Here is a 19,639-nt window from a genome sequence, read left to right as displayed (position 1 = left end):
ACAGAGGGTGGTCTATAGCAAGCGGCAACGGTGAGAGACTTGTTTCTGGAAAGGTGTCCATGCACTTTGCATATCAAATTTGTATTTGTTGTTGCTGGTATCATATTACAATTTTCAGAAAGAGAAGGTGTGTGCATGGACAGTAGTTTGTAAATAAAGTCACTGTGTAAACATTGCTGTGGCATGTTTGATTGGGTTCCAGCCCCTGTTATCATGGGTGGGAATGTATGTCGCCGTGACCTCGTTGGGAACATGCTAGTCACAGAGACTGGGTAGGGTTGTCTCACAGGTGACAGGAAAGCAGGAAAATATCACATCGACTGTTAAGCTACACCAACGCAGGTGTCACCGCGACCGTGATGGTAAAGCTTTGTCTTAAGTCGACTTAACTTTTAACCTCATCTGTCTCTGACAGAGGAGAACTTTGAGCTTGATCTGTACAACCCAGGTCAATGTGATTTGACTCTGAAAGCTAATTGGGCAGGTGGGACTAGGGCTGTTATGAGTCATGACCGCAGTCAAATTCCATGTGACTCGCCACGGTAACTAGGCTTCCAAACGTGCTAGCGGCCAGTCAGAAATGGCCTCGTACTCAACGCTCTATTGTCCCTCTAATTACTCTGACATCAATGCAAATCCAAACGAGAATCAAATCAAACACTTGAGAGCCTTGGCATTCAGAGTGAGCAGAATAGTTGCACAGCGAGACAGCTCCTCATATCTGGTTAATGCATGGATTTAAATACGTGTTCCTATAAGCCCATGTTGCGCAACATTTCTATAGGATATGCTATAAAATTGTGTGAAAACAGAGTAATGGCTGCTAATAAAAAGAGGGTGATCCCATCAGCTTTCTATAGGCTAGGCCTACTATATTTATTTCTCAACATTCCTAATATTAAGCACATTGCTTCTCTTTACAACAGGAGTTTAGCCTACCTGGCTGGCATCAAAATGAACAACAGGAAAAGCGTCCTCCATTCGCTATTTAAGTGTGTATTTATGCCCCTGCTCAAAGACAGGTGCATGAAAATGGTCCATTCTAAATCAAAACAAATTTCTCACATATTATTTAGTATATGTAAAGACAACATTCAATTAAGAATGGTCTGACAGGTGAAAATATTAGCCTATCACTTGTGAATGATGTATCACTTGTGAATGATGTATTATCCCTTGTGAATGATATAGTATCACTTGTGAATGATGTAGTATCACTTGTGAATGATGTATTATTCCTTGTGAATTATGTATTATTCCTTGTGAATGATGTATTATTCCTTGTGAATGACATAGTAACCCGTGTGAATGATGTAGTATCCCTTGTGAATGATGTAGTATCACAGGTGAATGATGTAGTATCACTTCTGAATGATGTAGTATCACTTGTGAATGATGTAGTATTCCTTGTGAATGATGTAGTATTCCTTGTGAATGATGTATTATTCCTTGTGAATTATGTATTATTCCTTGTGAATGACATAGTATCCCTTGTGAATGATGTAGTATCCCTTGTGAATGATGTAGTATCACTTGTGAATGATGTATTATTCCTTGTGAATGACATAGTAACCCTTGTGAATGATGTAGTATCCCTTGTGAATGATGTAGTATCCCTTGTGAATGATGTAGTATCCCTTGTGAATGATGTAGTATCCCTTGTGAATGATGTAGTATCACTTGTGAATGATGTAGTATCACTTGTGAATGATGTAGTATCACTTGTGAATTATGTATTATTCCTTGTGAATTATGTATTATTCCTTGTGAATGATGTATTATTCCTTGTGAATGACATAGTAACCCGTGTGAATGATGTAGTATCCCTTGTGAATGATGTAGTATCACAGGTGAATGATGTAGTATCACTTCTGAATGATGTAGTATCCCTTGTGAATGATGTAGTATCCCTTGTGAATGATGTAGTATTCCTTGTGAATGATGTATTATTCCTTGTGAATTATGTATTATTCCTTGTGAATGACATAGTATCCCTTGTGAATGATGTAGTATCCCTTGTGAATGATGTAGTATCACTTGTGAATGATGTATTATTCCTTGTGAATGACATAGTAACCCTTGTGAATGATGTAGTATCCCTTGTGAATGATGTAGTATCCCTTGTGAATGATGTAGTATCCCTTGTGAATGATGTAGTATCCCTTGTGAATGATGTAGTATCACTTGTGAATGATGTAGTATCCCCTGTGAATGATGTAGTATCACTTGTGAATGATGTAGTATCACTTGTGAATGATGTATTATTCCTTGTGAATGACATAGTAACCCTTGTGAATGATGTAGTAACCCTTGTGAATGATGTAGTATCCCTTGTGAATGATGTAGTATCCCTTGTGAATGATGTAGTATCCCTTGTGAATGATGTAGTATCACTTGTGAATGATGTAGTATCACTTGTGAATGATGTAGTATCCCTTGTGAATGATGTCGTATCCCTTGTGAATGATGTCGTATCCCTTGTGAATGATGTCGTATCCCTTGTGAATGATGTCGTATCCCTTGTGAATGATGTCGTATCCCTTGTGAATGATGTCGTATCCCTTGTGAATGATGTCGTATCCCTTGTGAATGATGTAGTATCCCTTGTGAATGATGTAGTATCCCTTGTGAATGATGTAGTATCCCTTGTGAATGATGTAGTATCCCTTGTGAATGATGTAGTATCCCTTGTGAATGATGTAGTATCCCTTGTGAATGATGTAGTATCTCTTGTGAATGATGTAGTATCCCTTGTGAATGACGTAGTATCCCTTGTGAATGACGTAGTAACCCTTGTGAATGACGTAGTAACCCTTGTGAATGACGTAGTATCACTTGTGAATGACGTAGTATCACTTGTGAATGATGTAGTATCCCTTGTGAATGATGTAGTATCCCTTGTGAATGATGTAGTATCCCTTGTGAATGATGTAGTATCCCTTGTGAATGATGTAGTATCCCTTGTGAATGATGTAGTATCCCTTGTGAATGATGTAGTATCCCTTGTGAATGATGTAGTATTCCTTGTGAATGATGTAGTATCCCTTGTGAATGATGTAGTATCACTTGTGAATGACGTATTATTCCTTGTGAATGACATAGTAACCCTTGTGAATGACATAGTAACCCTTGTGAATGACGTAGTATCCCTTGTGAATGATGTAGTATCACTTGTGAATGATGTAGTATCACTTGTGAATGATGTAGTATCATTTGTGAATGATGTCGTATCCCTTGTGAATGATGTCGTATCCCTTGTGAATGATGTCGTATCCCTTGTGAATGATGTCGTATCCCTTGTGAATGATGTCGTATCCCTTGTGAATGATGTCGTATCCCTTGTGAATGATGTCGTATCCCTTGTGAATGATGTAGTATCCCTTGTGAATGATGTAGTATCACTTGTGAATGATGTAGTATCACTTGTGAATGATGTAGTATCACTTGTGAATGATGTAGTATCCCTTGTGAATGATGTAGTATCACTTGTGAATGATGTAGTATCCCTTGTGAATGATGTAGTATCCCTTGTGAATGATGTAGTATCCCTTGTGAATGATGTAGTATCCCTTGTGAATGATGTAGTATCCCTTGTGAATGATGTAGTATCCCTTGTGAATGATGTCGTATCACTTGTGAATGATGTCGTATCACTTGTGAATGATGTCGTATCCCTTGTGAATGATGTCGTATCCCTTGTGAATGATGTCGTATCCCTTGTGAATGATGTCGTATCACTTGTGAATGACGTAGTATCACTTGTGAATGACGTAGTAACCCTTGTGAATGACGTAGTAACCCTTGTGAATGACGTAGTATCCCTTGTGAATGACGTCGTATCACTTGTGAATGATGTAGTATCCCTTGAGAATGATGTAGTATCCCTTGTGAATGATGTAGTATCCCTTGTGAATGATGCCCAGCTTGTGCAGTAAGGAAAGGAACAGTGCATGGAGAAAGCTGCGACAATGGAGAAAGAAACAAACAAGCTAAAAGGGACAGTCAATATGATTGAAATTTGGACGTTAATAAACTTAAAAAGGAGAGCATGTTTCTGAGAGAAGCCTTACTTGACATACAGACTAGATCTATGAGTGAAAATCTGGTATTTTCTGGTATCAAAGAAAAAGAGGGTGAAGATCCTCGAACGTGTACACCGCTTCGGACAGAGTACAGAGATATGAGTGCCCAATCGTTTCCAAATTTGCATTCTTCAAAGATAAATAAAGGTTAAAAGCCTGGGCAAAAGACTCGCTGGAACGAAAATAGGGATGAATGATCAGTTCCCGAAGGAAATTGCAGAATGTCGCAGAGTTCTATGTTTATAATAGATTCAAATGGAAACGTGTAGCTCTTATAGTCGATAAACTGATGAGAATAATATACAAGGAATATACAAGGCACTGCCACCCAGGTAGTGACAGTGCTGGCAACACTAGCTGCAGTAACCCATGGCTAGGACTTCACATTGGTTAATCAAATCTCCCACTTTTTGCTAAATTTTGCATGCCTTCTCAAACAGCTGCAACTGTATATGCATTCGCACATCAGTCCTCCAGTCTTGAGTTGGGCTCGGAGATGGAACCGTTGAACAGCTGAGCTTGTGGTTGTTTGTGGGGGAAACGGGTTGAGTGTGTGTGTGTGTGTGTGTATTCCACATCTGTTGCTATGGGGTAATGACGTTAGGGAAACTATAGGATGAATCACAATAACGGTTTGCTAAAATAATAATTGCTTGCCAAAAATGTTATTTTTGTATTGGCAATCCTAGTTACAGGTAACAATCATTCACATCACCTGCCATACATTATTACGCATATTATTCGTTAATTGTGGAAATTAAGATACGCAATATTTTTTTATATATATATATTTCTTAATAACTATATATAATACAAATCGAGGTGAGGGAGATGGAAATGCTTTTGGCGGTTGATCTGCTTCTGTTCTGTGGTGGCCCTGTGTGTTCTTTTCAAAGGATGGGTCCCGGTCTCTCGGGGGCCCTGGGATCCGGGGGGACGGGGGTGTTCTGCTGGTCACTGGGATGACAACACAACTTGGGATGGGGGGGTTTAGCGGGTGGAATAGTGGAGAACATTTTATCATGGTACAGTTATATGGACACTCAATCACTATGGTACTTTTTAATGGTAAGTTTACAAACATATATTATGATAAATAGATTAGAAACTTGAATCTCATTATGGTAAATAGTGAAAGTTTAGCCAGTTATAATTGTAATGGCTTAGCAGATAAGAAAAGATGACTAGTATTTACCTGGATTAAAAGAGAAGGAATCTGATATCTATTGTTTACAGGAAACCCATTCAACAGTGTGGAAAAAGGACTGGGGGGGGTGAAATATACTTCTACCATGGGCAAAGAAACTCAAAAGGGGTGATGATATTCATTAACAGTAATTCTGATCCGAGTGTGCAAATTGTCAGATCTGCAAGGCAGATGGATGATTTTAAATGATTTATTGGACCATAAACAGATTTGGCTCATTAACCTATACGGTCCAAATGATGATGATCCACACTTTTTTGAAAATATATATAATCATTTATCAACCCTACAAGCAATACAATACTCTATTATTATGGTGGGGGATTATAAATCCAGTTTTAAATACCCCAATTGAACATAGAGAAAATCACATTGCAAACTATCACCTTCATGTACTTCAGAAAATCACAAATGTCATGGATATAATAGAACTAGTAGCTATATGGAGGCTTAAATATACTGACCTAGTTAGATATACATAGCAGAGGCTCAATCAAGCTAGTCATCTTGACTACTTTCTTTTGTCATTCTCGCTGGCACCAAATGTTTAAAAAGTGTTGATGGGGACAAAATGAGGTCGGATCATCAAATAATTGGCATATACATTACTCTTACAGAATTTCCACGCGGGCGAGGAGATTAGAAATGTAATCAAAGCCTATTAGATGATAACTTGTTTAAAAGTAGGACAGGATAATTCATAATAATTCATTTTTCCGACAACATAGGACCAGCAGATCCCCTTATTGTATGAGACACTTTTAAAATTGCCTTTAGAGGTCATGCCATTCAGTACTCATCTCTAAAACAAAAGCAATTTAGGTCAAAAGAGACCATATTAATTAAGGAAATTGACTAACTGAACAGATAGATAGTTATAAAAACTGTACCATAGAGGCACAAAATAAGCTAGAGGAAAATCAAAAAGAAATGGAGAAACGTATTCAAGAAAGATCAAGTGTAATATCTTATAAAAATAAAGCGAACTGAATGGAATATGGGGAAAAATGCACCAATTTTATTTAAAGTTTTCTTGTTTTTCAATCAACAAATAAAAGACATTCCACATTCACAGATTGTGGCAGACATAAATAATAGAATAAAATATAAAACAAAACAAACAACAAATTTGCAGCAGCACTACCTGTGATCATGTTAGCTTTTTCCAGCTTTAGCTGAGACAACGAGCAAAGAATTCGCTTTTACAGCACCTTACACAACATGTATATACAGTTGAAGTCAGAAGTTTACATACACCTTAGCCAAATATATTTAAACTCAGTTTTCCACAATTCCTGACATTTAATCGTAGTAAAAATTCCCTGTTTTAGGTCAGTTAGGATCACCACTTTATTTTAAGAATGTTAAATGTCATAATATTAGAGATAATGATTTATTTCAGCTTTTATTTCTTTCATCACATTCCCAGTGGGTCAGAAGTTTACACTCAATTAGTATTTGGTAGTATTGCCTTTAAATTGTTTAACTTGGGTCAAACGTTTCAGGTAGCCTACCACAAGCTTCCCACAATAAGTTGGGTGAATTTTGGTCCATTCCTCCTGACAGAGCTGGTGTAACTGAGTCAGGTTTGTAGGCCTCCTTGCTCGCACACACTTTTTCAGTTCTGCCCTCAAATTTTCTCTGGGATTGAGGTCAGGGCTTTGTGATGGCCACTCCAATACGTTGACTTGGTTATCCTTAAGCCATTTTTCCACAACTTTGGAAGTATGCTTGGGGTCATTGTCAATTTTGAAGACCCATTTGCAACCAAGCTTTAACTTCCTGACTGATGTCTTGAGATGTAGCTTCAATATATCCACATCATTTTCCTCCCTCATGAAGCCATCTATTTTGTGAAGTGCACCAGTCCCTCCTGCAGCAAAGCACCCCCACAACATGATGCTTCCTTGCTAAGCGGCCTTTCAGGTTATGTCGATATAGGACTCGTTTTACTGTGGATATAGATACTTTTGTACCTGTTTCCTCCAGCATCTTCACAAGGTCCTTTGCTGTTGTTCTGGGATTGATTTGCACATTTTGCACCAAAATAAGTTAATCTCTAGGACACAGAACGCGTCTCCTTCCTGAGTGGTATGACGGCTGCGTGGTTCCATGGTGTTTATACTTGCGTACTATTGTTTGTACAGATGAACGTGGTACCTTCACGCGTTAGGAAATTGCTTCCAAGGATGAACCAGACTTGTGGAGGTCTACAATTTTTTGTGGAGGTCTTGTCTGATTTCTTTTGATTTTCCCATGATTTCAAGCAAAGAGGCACTGAGTTTGAAGGTAGGCCTTGAAATACATGCACAGGTACAACTCCAATTGATTCAAATTATGTAATTTAGCCTACCAGATTCTTCTAAAGCCATGACATCATTTTCTGGAATTGTCCAAGCTGTTTAAAGGCACAGTCAACTTAGTGTATGTAAACTTCTGTCCCACTGAAATTGTGATACAGTGAATTATAAGTGAAATAATCTGTCTGTAAACAATTTTTGGAAAAATTACTTCCATTCACAAAGTAGATGTCCTAACCGACTTGCCAAAGCTATAGTTTGTTAACAAGAATTTTGTGGAGTGGTTGAAAAATGAGTTTTAATGACTCCAACCTAAGTGTATGTAAACTTCTGACTTCAACTGTAAAATCTTGCTACAAAGGAATGGAAAATACATGTCTGTTTGGGGAAAAAATCACCCTGATTAACCGATTTGCTAATGGTCTTGCCTACACCTAGTGACCTGTTTTGTAATTTATATGAGCAAGAAATATTCAATTTTATTTGGAACGGCGAGCCAGACAAAATGAAATGGGCCTATTTATATAATGAATATGCATTCGAAGGGCAGAAATTATTCAATATTAAACCATTAGACCTCTCACTAAAGGTGTCAGTCATACAGAAGTTATACTTAAACCGAACTGGTTCTCTATTAGATTAGTAAGAATCTCTCACCCCATGTTCAAGAATGAACTTTTTCTCTTCATTCAGATTACAACCTCTCATTTTTGGTTATTTTCAAATGAAACAGTCTCCAAAATATCGCAATTTTTAAAACAAGCCATAGGACGTTTGTCGCAATTTCAGTTTAATCCACCAGAAAAGACATAACAAATAATGCAACAAATATTGTGGTTAAACTCAAATATAGTAATTGATAAATTAAAGACCAAAACTGACAAAAATTAAAGACCAAAAGAAAAGAAAATTGTGATAAATAAAAAAGTATACCAGTTTCATTTAAGGACCAAAAAAATTACAGCTGTGCCATATTGATAGCAAAATAGTTGGGAAGAGATTTTCATTGTACCGATTCCATGGCACATGGTTTATGAACTGATACGCAAAACGACGCCGGATTCAAAAATATAATGTTATATATATGGGGGTTACAACCATCCCAGCTCGGCAGATTGTGCTGCGACGAGACAGAATCATTAAATCATTTGTTTTGGTACTGTCCAGAGGTAGCTTGTTTTTGGTCGCAGGTCCAGGAATGGCTGAAGAATTGCAACATTTACCTGGAGCTAACTCTGCAGATAGCACTACTGGGTGATTTGAAAAGTCATAGTCAATCGAGAGCCATGCGTCCTCCGAAACACGCCCCTGCCAAACCGCACTGCTTCTTGACACACTGCTCGCTTAACCCGGAAGCCAGCTGCACCAATGTGTCGGAAGAAACACTGTACAACTGGCGACCGAAGTCAAGACTGAAGTGGCGGGCCTTTTTCCCATTCAGGAGCACGTTTTCCCATTCAGCAGCATGTTGTTGGACGTGGCCCACAAGAGCACTGCGGGTAGGGTAGCAACCTTCTATGACACTGTAATGATCTGTGTGTTTTCCCACTTTGTGGATCTTCTACGCTCACTTGAGCCATGTAAGTACCTCATCTGAAGTCCTAGACTGGACTAGGAGACGTGTTGTTTTTCAGTTTCAAATTGGCTCCAGGCCTGCTGTGGCAAATGCAGATGCTGTTAGACACTGTCATCCATTCCGGTGCGCGGCTCTGCATATTTATCCTGCTGTTCCGACACGCCCTTTAGGACACGGATAAGATTGCAAACATTAGCTGCACCTAGCTTACAAAGTGTTATGGAGAGTGTTAGTGCCCGAGTTTATGTCATGGTTTGCCAATGCTGATTGTTAAAGTGATAGTTGACTTCAAAATGTAACTATGTTTTCAGAACAAAAAACTATGAGTCCAGGTCCTATGCCATTGGTTGTATGGTTCCATGGCTCAAATATTGTGTAGTTCAATGTCTCAACTCCGATGATTGGTAAAGGTAATTTCCACATTTTATTCTGGTGCTGTACGTGTCCTGGAGGGCAGGTTGTTTTCCCCTGGTGATGCGTTGTGCAAACCGCACCACCCTCTGGAGATCCTTGCGGTTGAGGGTGGTGCAGTTGCCGTACCGGGCGGTGATGCAGCCGGACATGATGCTCTCAATTGTGCATCTGAAAAAGTTTGTCAGGGTTTTAGGTGACAAGCCAAATTTCTTCAGCCTCCACCTTCTCCACTACTGTCCCGTCGATGTGGATAGGGTCCTTTGTTTTGTTGATGTTGAGTGAGAGGTTGTTTTCCTGACACCACACTCCGAGTGCCCTCACCTCCTCCCTGTAGGCTGTCTCGTCGTTGTTGGTAATCAAGCCCACTACTGTTGTGTCGTCTGCAAACTTGAGGATTGAGTTGGAGGTGAACAGGGAGTACAGGAGTGGGCTGAGCACGCACCCTTGTGGGGCCCCAGTGTTGAGGATCAGCGAAGTGGAGATCTACCTTCACCACCTGGGGGCAGCCCGTCAGAAAGTCAAGGACCCAATTGCACAATTGCCTCCAAGCTTAATGATGAGCTTGGAGGGTACTATGGTTGAATGCTGAGCTATAGTCAATGAACAGAATTCTTACGTAGGTATTCCTCTTGTCCAGATGGGATAGGGCAGTGTGCAGTGTGATGGCAATTGCATCATCTGTGGACCTGTTGGGGCGGTATACTGCCCAAACTGAAGTTGGTCTAGGGTGGCAGGTAAGGTGGAGGTGATATGATCCTTGACTAGTCTCTCAAAGCACTTCATGATGACAGAAGTGAGTGCTACCGGGCGATAGTCTTTTTTTCTTTCTTTTTTAAAAACATTTATATTTAACTAGGCAAGTCAGTTAAGAACAAATTCTTATTTTCAATGACGGCCTAGGAACAGAACGACAGATTTGTACCTTGTAAGCTCGGGGATTTGAACTTGCAACCTTTCGGTTACTAGTCCAACGCTCTAACCACTGCTACCCTGCCTTCTTTGCCTTCTTTGGTACAGGAACAATGGTGGCCATCTTGAAGCATGTATGGGCAGCAGACTGGGATAGGGAGTGATTGTATATGTTCGTAAACACACCAGCCAGCTGGTCTGCGCATGCTCTGAGAACGCGGCTAGGGATGCCGTCTGGGCCGGCAGTCTTGCGAGGGTTAACATGTTTAAATGTCTTACTCACATCTGCCACGGAGAAGGAGAGGAGGGGCCCGCAGTCCTTGGTAGTGGGCTGCGTCGGTGGCACTGTATTGTCCTCAAAGAGGGCAAAGAAGGTGTTTAGTTTGTCTGGAAGCAAGACGTCGGTGTTCGTGACATTGCTGGTTTTCCTTTTGTAGCCCGTGAATGTCTGTAGACCCTGCCACATACGTCTTATGTCTGAGCCATTGAATTGTGACTCCACTTTGTCCCTGTACCGACATTTCACTTGTTTGATTGCCTTGCTGAGGGAATAACTACACTGTTTATATTCGGCCATATTCCCAGTTATCTTTCCATGGAATACATTGTGTATTCCGAGTCACCTTTCCATGGAATACATTATGTGTTACAGTCCTGTTTCAGCTGGTATTTTCTGAGATATTGTATAGAAACAATGGGTACTTTCTGGTATTTACTTTCTGTATTAAGAATTCATTGCAATGAGTTACTACATAGTAATAGGCTAGCACAGCATTGATTATTTGGTAATTTACCATGTAAGTTTGACCTACAAATATTTTTGGTGTGGCCACCAGCTGCATTAATTACTGCAGTGCATCTCCTCCTCATGGACTGCACCAGATTTGCCAGATTTGACCTTTTTCAAGTCTCAGACAAGGTTAATCATGTTAATATTTTAAAGGGTTACTCATCTCTCCTTCTCTCTCTCTACTGACAGGCGTAACCTGACCAAGCTCTCACTCATCTTCAGCCACATCCTGGCAGAGATCAAGGCCATCTTTCCCGGGGGTCAGTTCCAGGGAAACACGTTCCGCATCACCAAAGCAGACGCCGGCGAATTCTGGAGGAGATTTTTTGGAGAAAAGTATGTTTCATCCTTATATTATTTTGTGGTGGTGTGCAAGTTATCAGTTCAATGACATAAATAAAACATCAAAATCTCATCCACCATCAATGTGGTACACCAATGGCAACAGTTTTGTGACTGAAATCTTACCATTGGTTGTACCATTGGTTTGGTTGTTTACACTAAAGGGTAAAAAAAATATGCTTTGAGCAAAATAGTGTTATTTAGACAACTTCAAACTTCAAGGAGTAGGGCATTCAAAGATTTGGTCTGATGGGAATCCGTGATGTCATCGGCCTCCCCCCTTGCTTGAGGAGCAATATAGAACTAAAGAGGAAAGGCCCATTCCCCCACTTGTGCTGTGTCATGACATACCTGGACTACCTATTGAGATGTGCCTTTTGTGAAGTAAATGAGGTGAAAAGGAGACTGGGTCCAGCGGTTCAGGAGAAGAATATGCGTTAAGTAGTCAATATCATAAATTTTTTTGTCAAAATTACATCAAAAGCATATTGCATGATCTGGTTGATTTTGAGTTCTGATATTTGCCAAGCGTGGTAAGGAGTACAGAAGTACCTCATCCTTGGGCGTTGTGTCCAATTTTTGCTGATGGTGGCGCAGTGGGCCAACAGCTTGAACCCCAACATTGCTGTTTGCAACTATATTTATTAGATTATTATTATTTATTCATTTTCGTCAAAAACAACTTTATATCGAAGAGGAGTGCCTTTGATTTGACGGCCTGCACATGCGCAGTTTGGCTCGAGAGGACAGTTAGATCCAATGACGTGTTTCTGCGCATGAGCTTAGCTAGCTAATGTCGCAATGACATCGCCTACAAGCGTGAACGGGGATTTCTATTGGAGAAGCAGTTTCTGCATATCTTGTACTTGTACTGTCTTTGGTATGACATTTTTGTCTACTTCTCTGCTATTCAGATCTGGAATCAGGACAAAATGATCTGCTACCAATCAAAGTTACAGCTGTTTGTTGGAGCTAACGCCAACTAACATTTCTCTCATGTCTCGTCATTGAGCAGTCGAAACGGAGCTGTTGCTATGGATACCAATGCATTTGAGTGGGCAAGAAAGAGCCATAAAATATATTTTTTAAATCACAAGTTCTGCACTTGTTGAATGCGATCGACTGGTCGATCTCCAAGGCATTCCTAGTCGATCACCAAACATTTCAGTAAAAAAAACAACGATAAAGCCTTGCTTTCCTAGTTTTTTGTTTCACGCTGTTGGAGGTAGGTGCACTTGATTCAGCAGCCCTATAGGCCTACCCCTGGCCAATTAGATAGCTAAGATATGCACCGTTTCCTCGAACCATAGACTTTAAAAATAAGCCTTGAATGCATAGCAAAGTTGATACTGTGAGATTTCAAAACATTTCAAATTATGCCTAGAGAGAGAGACTCAACGAATACAGCAGAGCTGCTATTTTTATGAGTAAGTTCATGTTTAAGTTATTCAGCACTGTCAATACTTTGTTCGACACTTTTATAAGCCATAAAATGTGCATTCTCCCTACTTCCAGTCACTCTACAACCAGCATTGCAGCTGCAATGTAAACTCAGCAAAAAAAGAAATGTCCTCTCACTGTCAACTGTGTTTATTTTCAGCAAACTTAACATGTGTAAATATTTGTATGAACATAACAAGATTCAACAACTGAGACAAACTGAACAAGTTCCACAGACATGTGACTAACATAAATGGAATAATGTGTCCCTGAACAAAGGGATCAAAAGTAACAGTCTGTATCTGGTGTGGCCACCAGCTGCATTAATTACTGCAGTGCATCTCCTCCTCATGGACTGCACCAGATTTGCCTGTTCTTGCTGTGAGATGTTACCCCACTCTTCCACCAAGGCACCTGCAAATTCCCGGACATTTCTGGGGTGAATGGCCCTAGCCCTCACCCTCCGATCCAACAGGTCCCAGACGTGCTCAATGGGATTGAGATCCGCGCTCTTCACTGGCCATGGCAGAACACTGACATTCCTGTCTTGCAGGAAATCACGCACAGAACGAGCAGTATGGCTGGTGGCATTGTCATGCTGGAGGGTCATGTCAGGATGAGCCTGCAGGAAGGGTATCACATGAGGGAGGAGGATGTCTTCCCTGTAATGCACAGCGTTGAGATTGCCTGCAATGACAACAAGCTCAGTCCGATGATGCTGTGACACACCGCCCCAGATCATGACGGACCCTCCACCTCCAAATCGATCCCGCTCCAGAGTACAGGCCTGGTGTAACGCTCATTCCTTCGACGATAAACGCGAATCCGACCATCACCCCTGGTGAGACAAAACTGCAAGTCGTCAGTGAAGAGCACTTTTTGCCATTCCTGTCTGGTCCAGCGATGGTGGGTTTTTGCCCATAGGCGACGTTGTTGCCAGTGATGTCTGGTGAGGACCAGCCTTACAACAGGCCTGCAAACCCTCAGTTCAGCCTCTCTCAGCCTATTCCGGACAGTCAGAGCACTGATGGAGGGATTGTGCGTTCCTGGTGTAACTCGGGCAGTTGTTGTTGCCATCCTGTACCTGTCCCGCAGGTGTGATGTTCGGATGAACCGACCCTGTGCAGGTGTTACACGTGGTCTGCCACTGCGAGGATGATCAGCTGTCCGTCCTGTCTTCCTGTAGCACTGTCTTAGGCATCTCACAGTACGAACATTGCAATTTATTGCCCTGGCCACATCTGCAGTCCTCATGCCTCCTTGCAGCACGCTCACGCAGATGAGCAGGGACCCTGGGCATCTTTCTTTTGGTGTTTTTCAGAGTCAGTAGAAAGGCCTCTTTAGTGTCCTAAGTTTTCATAACTGTGACCTTAATTGCCTACCGTCTGTAAGCTGTTAGTGTCTTAACGACCGTTCTACAGGTGCATGTTCAATAATTGTTCATGGTTCATTGAACAAGCATAGGAAACAGTGTTTAAACCCTTAACAATGAAGATCTGTGAAGTTATTTGGATTTTACTAATTATCTTTGACAGACAGGGTCCTGAAAAAGGGCAGTTTATTTTCTTGCTGAGTTTATATGGCAACGTGTTCCGATAAGCTGGCGTTGTTATTATTAGTGGCTTGTGTTTTTATTAATATTGAGGCAGAGATAATCAAATCAAAGTTAATTTGTCACGTGCGCCGAATACAACCTTAGAATGAAGTGCTTACTTACTAATGTGATTTTCTGGAATTTTTTTCTCATTTTGTCTGTCATATTTGAAGTGTACCTATGAAGTGTACCTATGATGAAAATTACAGTCCTCTCTCATCATCTCTCTCATCTTTTTAAGTTTCAATTTGCTACTGCTCTACACCGTTCAAGCTATTAACACCAAATCAACATTGACATGTTCAGTTTGACCCAACTTAGAGTGCTTTTAAACAGATTTATGATACTATTTATACTTTTTAAACAATTACCATTTAACATTTGCATAAATCTACATGGGTTAAACTTAATTTTATACATTAGTATAAATTAGTGTAAAATTACCCACCAATAGTAACTATTGAATCGTTCAAGCTTGAGACACCAAGCCAACTTTAACCTGTTCAGGCTATCCTCACTTCAAATTCTTCAAAACCTTTATAAAATAGGAACAGTGGTAATTATCATAAATTAGTGTAAAACTTCCTGGTTTCAATACCAAAAATAAGAACAAAGTGGTAGACATTTTAAATGTTACTGCTCTTTAACCATTCCAGCTACAAACATTAAAACAACAAACAAATTAAAACTTTTCAAACCATAAATAGTTTAAAACAAGCACACTACATTTTCTTCAGGAAATTCACTTTTCTAGTTTGATTAGCTTTTGCTTAGCCAATTAATCCATAATGTGTATCAAAATGTCTTGGACATGGTCAGTAATGATGATGTGTTTGGTGTACTACAAAGAAGTGTCTTGGTTAGTAGTGATGATGTGCTTTAGTGTGCTGGTTCCAAATCAAATCAGAGTTTATTTTTTGCATACACGGATTAGCAGATGTTAAAGCAGGTGCAGTGAAATGCTTTTCTTTCTAGCTCCAGTAGTGCAGTAAATGTCTAACAATACAATACACAAATAATCTCCCCCAAAAAATAAGAAACGAGATTCAGAAATATCCGAACGAGCAAAATCAGATTCCAGGATATAAATATGTGGTGTGTGTATAGACAGTGTGGACAATATATATGTTGGAAAAAGATATGTACAACAGTAGTTATATAGGATGAGCTATGTCGAGAATATAGAATTTACACATGAAGTGAGTAATCAATTAGTTACATTTTTCAGAGATCAAATGACATTTTAACAGAACAATCTAGCATTGTTTACGGTGCGGAAGCCGGCTAATAATGACTGATTAACAGTCTGATCGCCTGGAGATAGAAGCTGTTTTTCATTCTCTCTTTCCCAGCTTTGATGCTTAGTACACGAGGGGGTGCCAAAAACGTATAAGAAGCCGACTGGGCGTCTATTAACGAGAATGCTAAAAAAAGTAACACAAGTAATAGCGAATTTCCATGGAGGCGGCTAGCTAAATATGCTAACAAGTGCAAACGAAAAACGAAAAAATGCAAGGAAATCAAAAGATGGCAGCTGTACAGATAACTCGTCCAAAGGGCTTTGACTTCTCAAACATAGTAGAAAGCCAACACAATATGATGCCCCGTCATTAATTCAGCCACTTACTTAGATAACTAACAAGTTAAACTTAGTGTTAGTGCAGAATTCTTTGTTTTTCATGCAGGAAAAAAAGATAAAACACATAAATATCTTGCTGCGTTTTGTAAACGCAGATCTAAAATGCTTCTTATTGTAATTTCTGCTCGGCATCAGACAAATTCTGTGCTTCGGTTGCACTTCTCTACTCAGACAGCAATCTGATATTAAAATGAAATATCAAATGATTGTTATAACCATGTTATGAGGCTATACATTGTTTGTGTACATTTGCAATGTTTACATGTACAATGTTTACAAACATTGGAGAAAAAACAAGCTTCTATTTTGGGTTCCGGCTCTCACAGACCTGTTAGTTTTTCTTTAAGAAGCCCTCCTGTTCTCCACTCATTACCTGTATTAACTGCACCTGTTTGAACTCGTTACCTGTATAAAAGACACCTGTCCACACACTCAATCAAACAGACTCCAACCTCTCCACAATGGCCAAGACCAGAGAGCTGTGTAAGGACATCAGGGATAAAATTGTAGACCTGCACAAGGCTGGGATGGGCTACAGGACAATAGGCAAGCAGCTTGGTGAGAAGGCAACAACTGTTGGCGCAATTATTAGAAAATGGAAGAAGTTTAAGATGACGGTCAATCACCCTCGGTCTGGGGCTCCATGCAAGATCTCACCTCATGGGGCATCAATGATCATGAGGAAGGTGAGGGATCAGCCCAGAACTACACGGCAGGACCTGGTCAATGACCTGAAGAGAGCTGGGACCACAGTCTCAAATAAAACCATTAGTAACACACTACGCCGTCATGGATTAAAATCCTGCAGCGCACGCAAGGTCCCCAAGCGTTGGCTCAAGCCAACGCATGTCCAGGCCCGTCTGAAGTTTGCCAATGACCATCTGGATGATCCAGAGGAGGAATGGGAGAAGGTCATGTGGTCTGATGAGACAAAAATAGAGCTTTTTGGTCTAAACTCCACTCGCCGTGTTTGGAGGAAGAAGAAGGATGAGTACAACCCCAAGAACACCATCCCAACCGTGAAGCATGGAGGTGGAATCATTATTCTTTGGGGATGCTTTTCTGCAAAGGGGACTGGACGACTGCACTGTATTGAGGGGAGGATGGATGGGGCCATGTATCACGAGATCTTGGCCAACAACCGCCTTCCCTCAGTAAGAGCATTGAAGATGGGTCGTGGCTGGGTCTTCCAGCATGACAACAACCCAAAACACACATCCAGGGCAACTAAGGAGTGGCTCCGTAAGAAGCATCTCAAGTTCCTGGAGTGGCTTAGCCAGTCTCCAGACCTGAACCCAATAGAAAATCTTTGGAGGGAGCAGAAAGTCCGTATTGCCCAGCGACAGCCCTGAAACCTGAAGGATCTGGAGAAGGTCTGTATGGAGGAGTGGGCCAAAATCCCTGCTGCAGTGTGTGCAAACCTGGTCAAGAACTACAGGAAACGTATGATCTCTGTAATTGCAAACAAAGGTTTCTGTACCAAATATTAAGTTCTGCTTTTCTGATGTATCAAATACTTATGTCATGCAATAAAATGCAAATGAATTACTTAAAAATCATACAATGTGATTTTCTGAATTTTTGTTTTAGATTCCGTCTCTCACAGTTGAAGTGTACCTATGATAAAAATCACAGACCTCTACATGCTTTGTAAGTAGGAAAACCTGCAAAATCGGCAGTGTATCAAATACTTGTTTTCCCCACTGTATATATATACGTCCAAAAATGGATGTAGCAAATACAGATTGCCCCTTTAAGTCTATCGAAAGTGTCTTGAGTTTGAGCATGTGTCCATTAGGCCTATTGATAAAAGAAATGTATCACCATGAATTAGATTCAGAAATTAAAGCCCCACTTTTATTCTATAGGTTGGGATCCGCACTATGGAGCTGTTGCAAGAGCTAATTTTTCACTTGATGTCCACTGGTTTCAAAAACAATGATTGATAGGCAGCTTAAACTTCTTGAATTGAACCATCATTTGGTTCAAATACACATTTAGATCTGTGAACAGCCATCCACAACAACCACAATCCATAAGGCGCAAATAGCTAAATGAGAGAGAAGCAGTGTGATTCACATCAATGCGCTATGTAGATATCAATAATACGTGATATCCGTATCGCCTGTAGCCTACACCACTGCTGTCATCCTTACCTCCAAGCGTTTATTCAAGTTGGATAATCTTTGGATGCCGACAGCAGTCGCACCATTGGAAGACACAGCTTGGACTGTAGCCTACAAAAGCCTATTCCTGCTCTTTTCCCGCGATCTATCAAACACATTTGGCGTGTCATCATAGTGGTCTCTGACTTGTGGTCAGACTCGCTCAGGTGGAACAAACTTGAACTTGCGCCTTTTTTCAATGTCATTGAGAAAACAGAAGTGTCAATTTCTGAATTTAAAAGTAATCGTCAAAGTGATCACCTAGTATCTGTAATGTGATTACAATATTTTTTGCTGGTAACGTAACGGATTAGAGTTACCGTTTTTTGTAATCCCTTACATGTAACGGGTTACATGTAATCAGTTGTTCCCCAACCCTGCCTATGACGATGCCAAGTTAAAAGTCACTGAGCTCTTTAGTAAGGCAATTATACTACTAACGTTTGTACACACCTACTCATTCCAGGGGTTTTCTTTATTTTTACAATTTTCTACATTGTAGAATAATAGTGAAGACATCAAAACTATGAGATAACACATATGGAATCATGTAGTAACCAAAAAAGTGTTAAACATATCAAAATATATTTTATATTTGAGAATCGTCAAAGTAGCCACCCTTAGCCTTGATGACAGCTTTGCACACTCTTGGCATTCTCTCAACCAGCTTCATGAGGTAGTCATCTGGAATGCATTTCAATTAACAGGTGTGCCTTGTTGAAAGTTAATTTGTGGAATGTCTTTACTTCTTAATGCTTTTGAGTTAATCAGTTGTGTTGTGACAAGGTAGGGGTGGTATACAGAAGATAGCCCTATTTGGTAAAAGATAAAGCCCATATTATGGCAAGAACAGCTCAAATAAGCAAAGAGAAACGACAGTCCATCATTATTTTAAGACATGAAGGTCAGTCAATGCGGAAAATTTCAAGAACTTTGAAAGTTTCTTCAAGTGCAGTCCCTACAATGAAACTGGCTCTAATTAAGAATGCCACAGGACAGGAAGTCCCAGAGTTACCTCAGCTGCAGAGGATAAGTTACCAGCCTCAGATTGTAGCCCAAATAAATGCTTCACAGAGTTCAAGTAACAGACACTTCTTAACATCAACTGTTCAGAGGAGACTGCGTGAATCAGACCTTCATGGTCGAATTGCTGCAAAGAAACCATTACTAAAGGACACCAA

At 40.3% G+C, this 19,639-nt stretch overlaps 1 protein-coding gene across 4 annotated transcripts in view; it reads left to right on the top strand.

The window, feature by feature from the left end:
* Window positions 1-19,639, top strand: part of cblb (Cbl proto-oncogene B, E3 ubiquitin protein ligase) — a 187,275-nt gene that overhangs the window by 47,232 nt on the left and 120,404 nt on the right. For all 4 annotated transcript variants that reach the window (XM_071337485.1, XM_071337486.1, XM_071337487.1 and 1 more), the window contains exon 4: window positions 11,468-11,614. In XM_071337485.1, coding sequence (XP_071193586.1) covers window positions 11,468-11,614 — 147 coding nt within the window. The remainder of the gene's footprint in view (window positions 1-11,467; window positions 11,615-19,639) is intronic.

Source organism: Salvelinus alpinus, chromosome 13, assembly GCF_045679555.1.
Source record: "Salvelinus alpinus chromosome 13, SLU_Salpinus.1, whole genome shotgun sequence".
NCBI classification, from domain to species: Eukaryota; Metazoa; Chordata; class Actinopteri; order Salmoniformes; family Salmonidae; genus Salvelinus; species Salvelinus alpinus.
The sequence above is the reverse complement of the archived record's forward strand: the minus strand, read 5'-3'. Positions and strand labels throughout refer to the sequence as shown.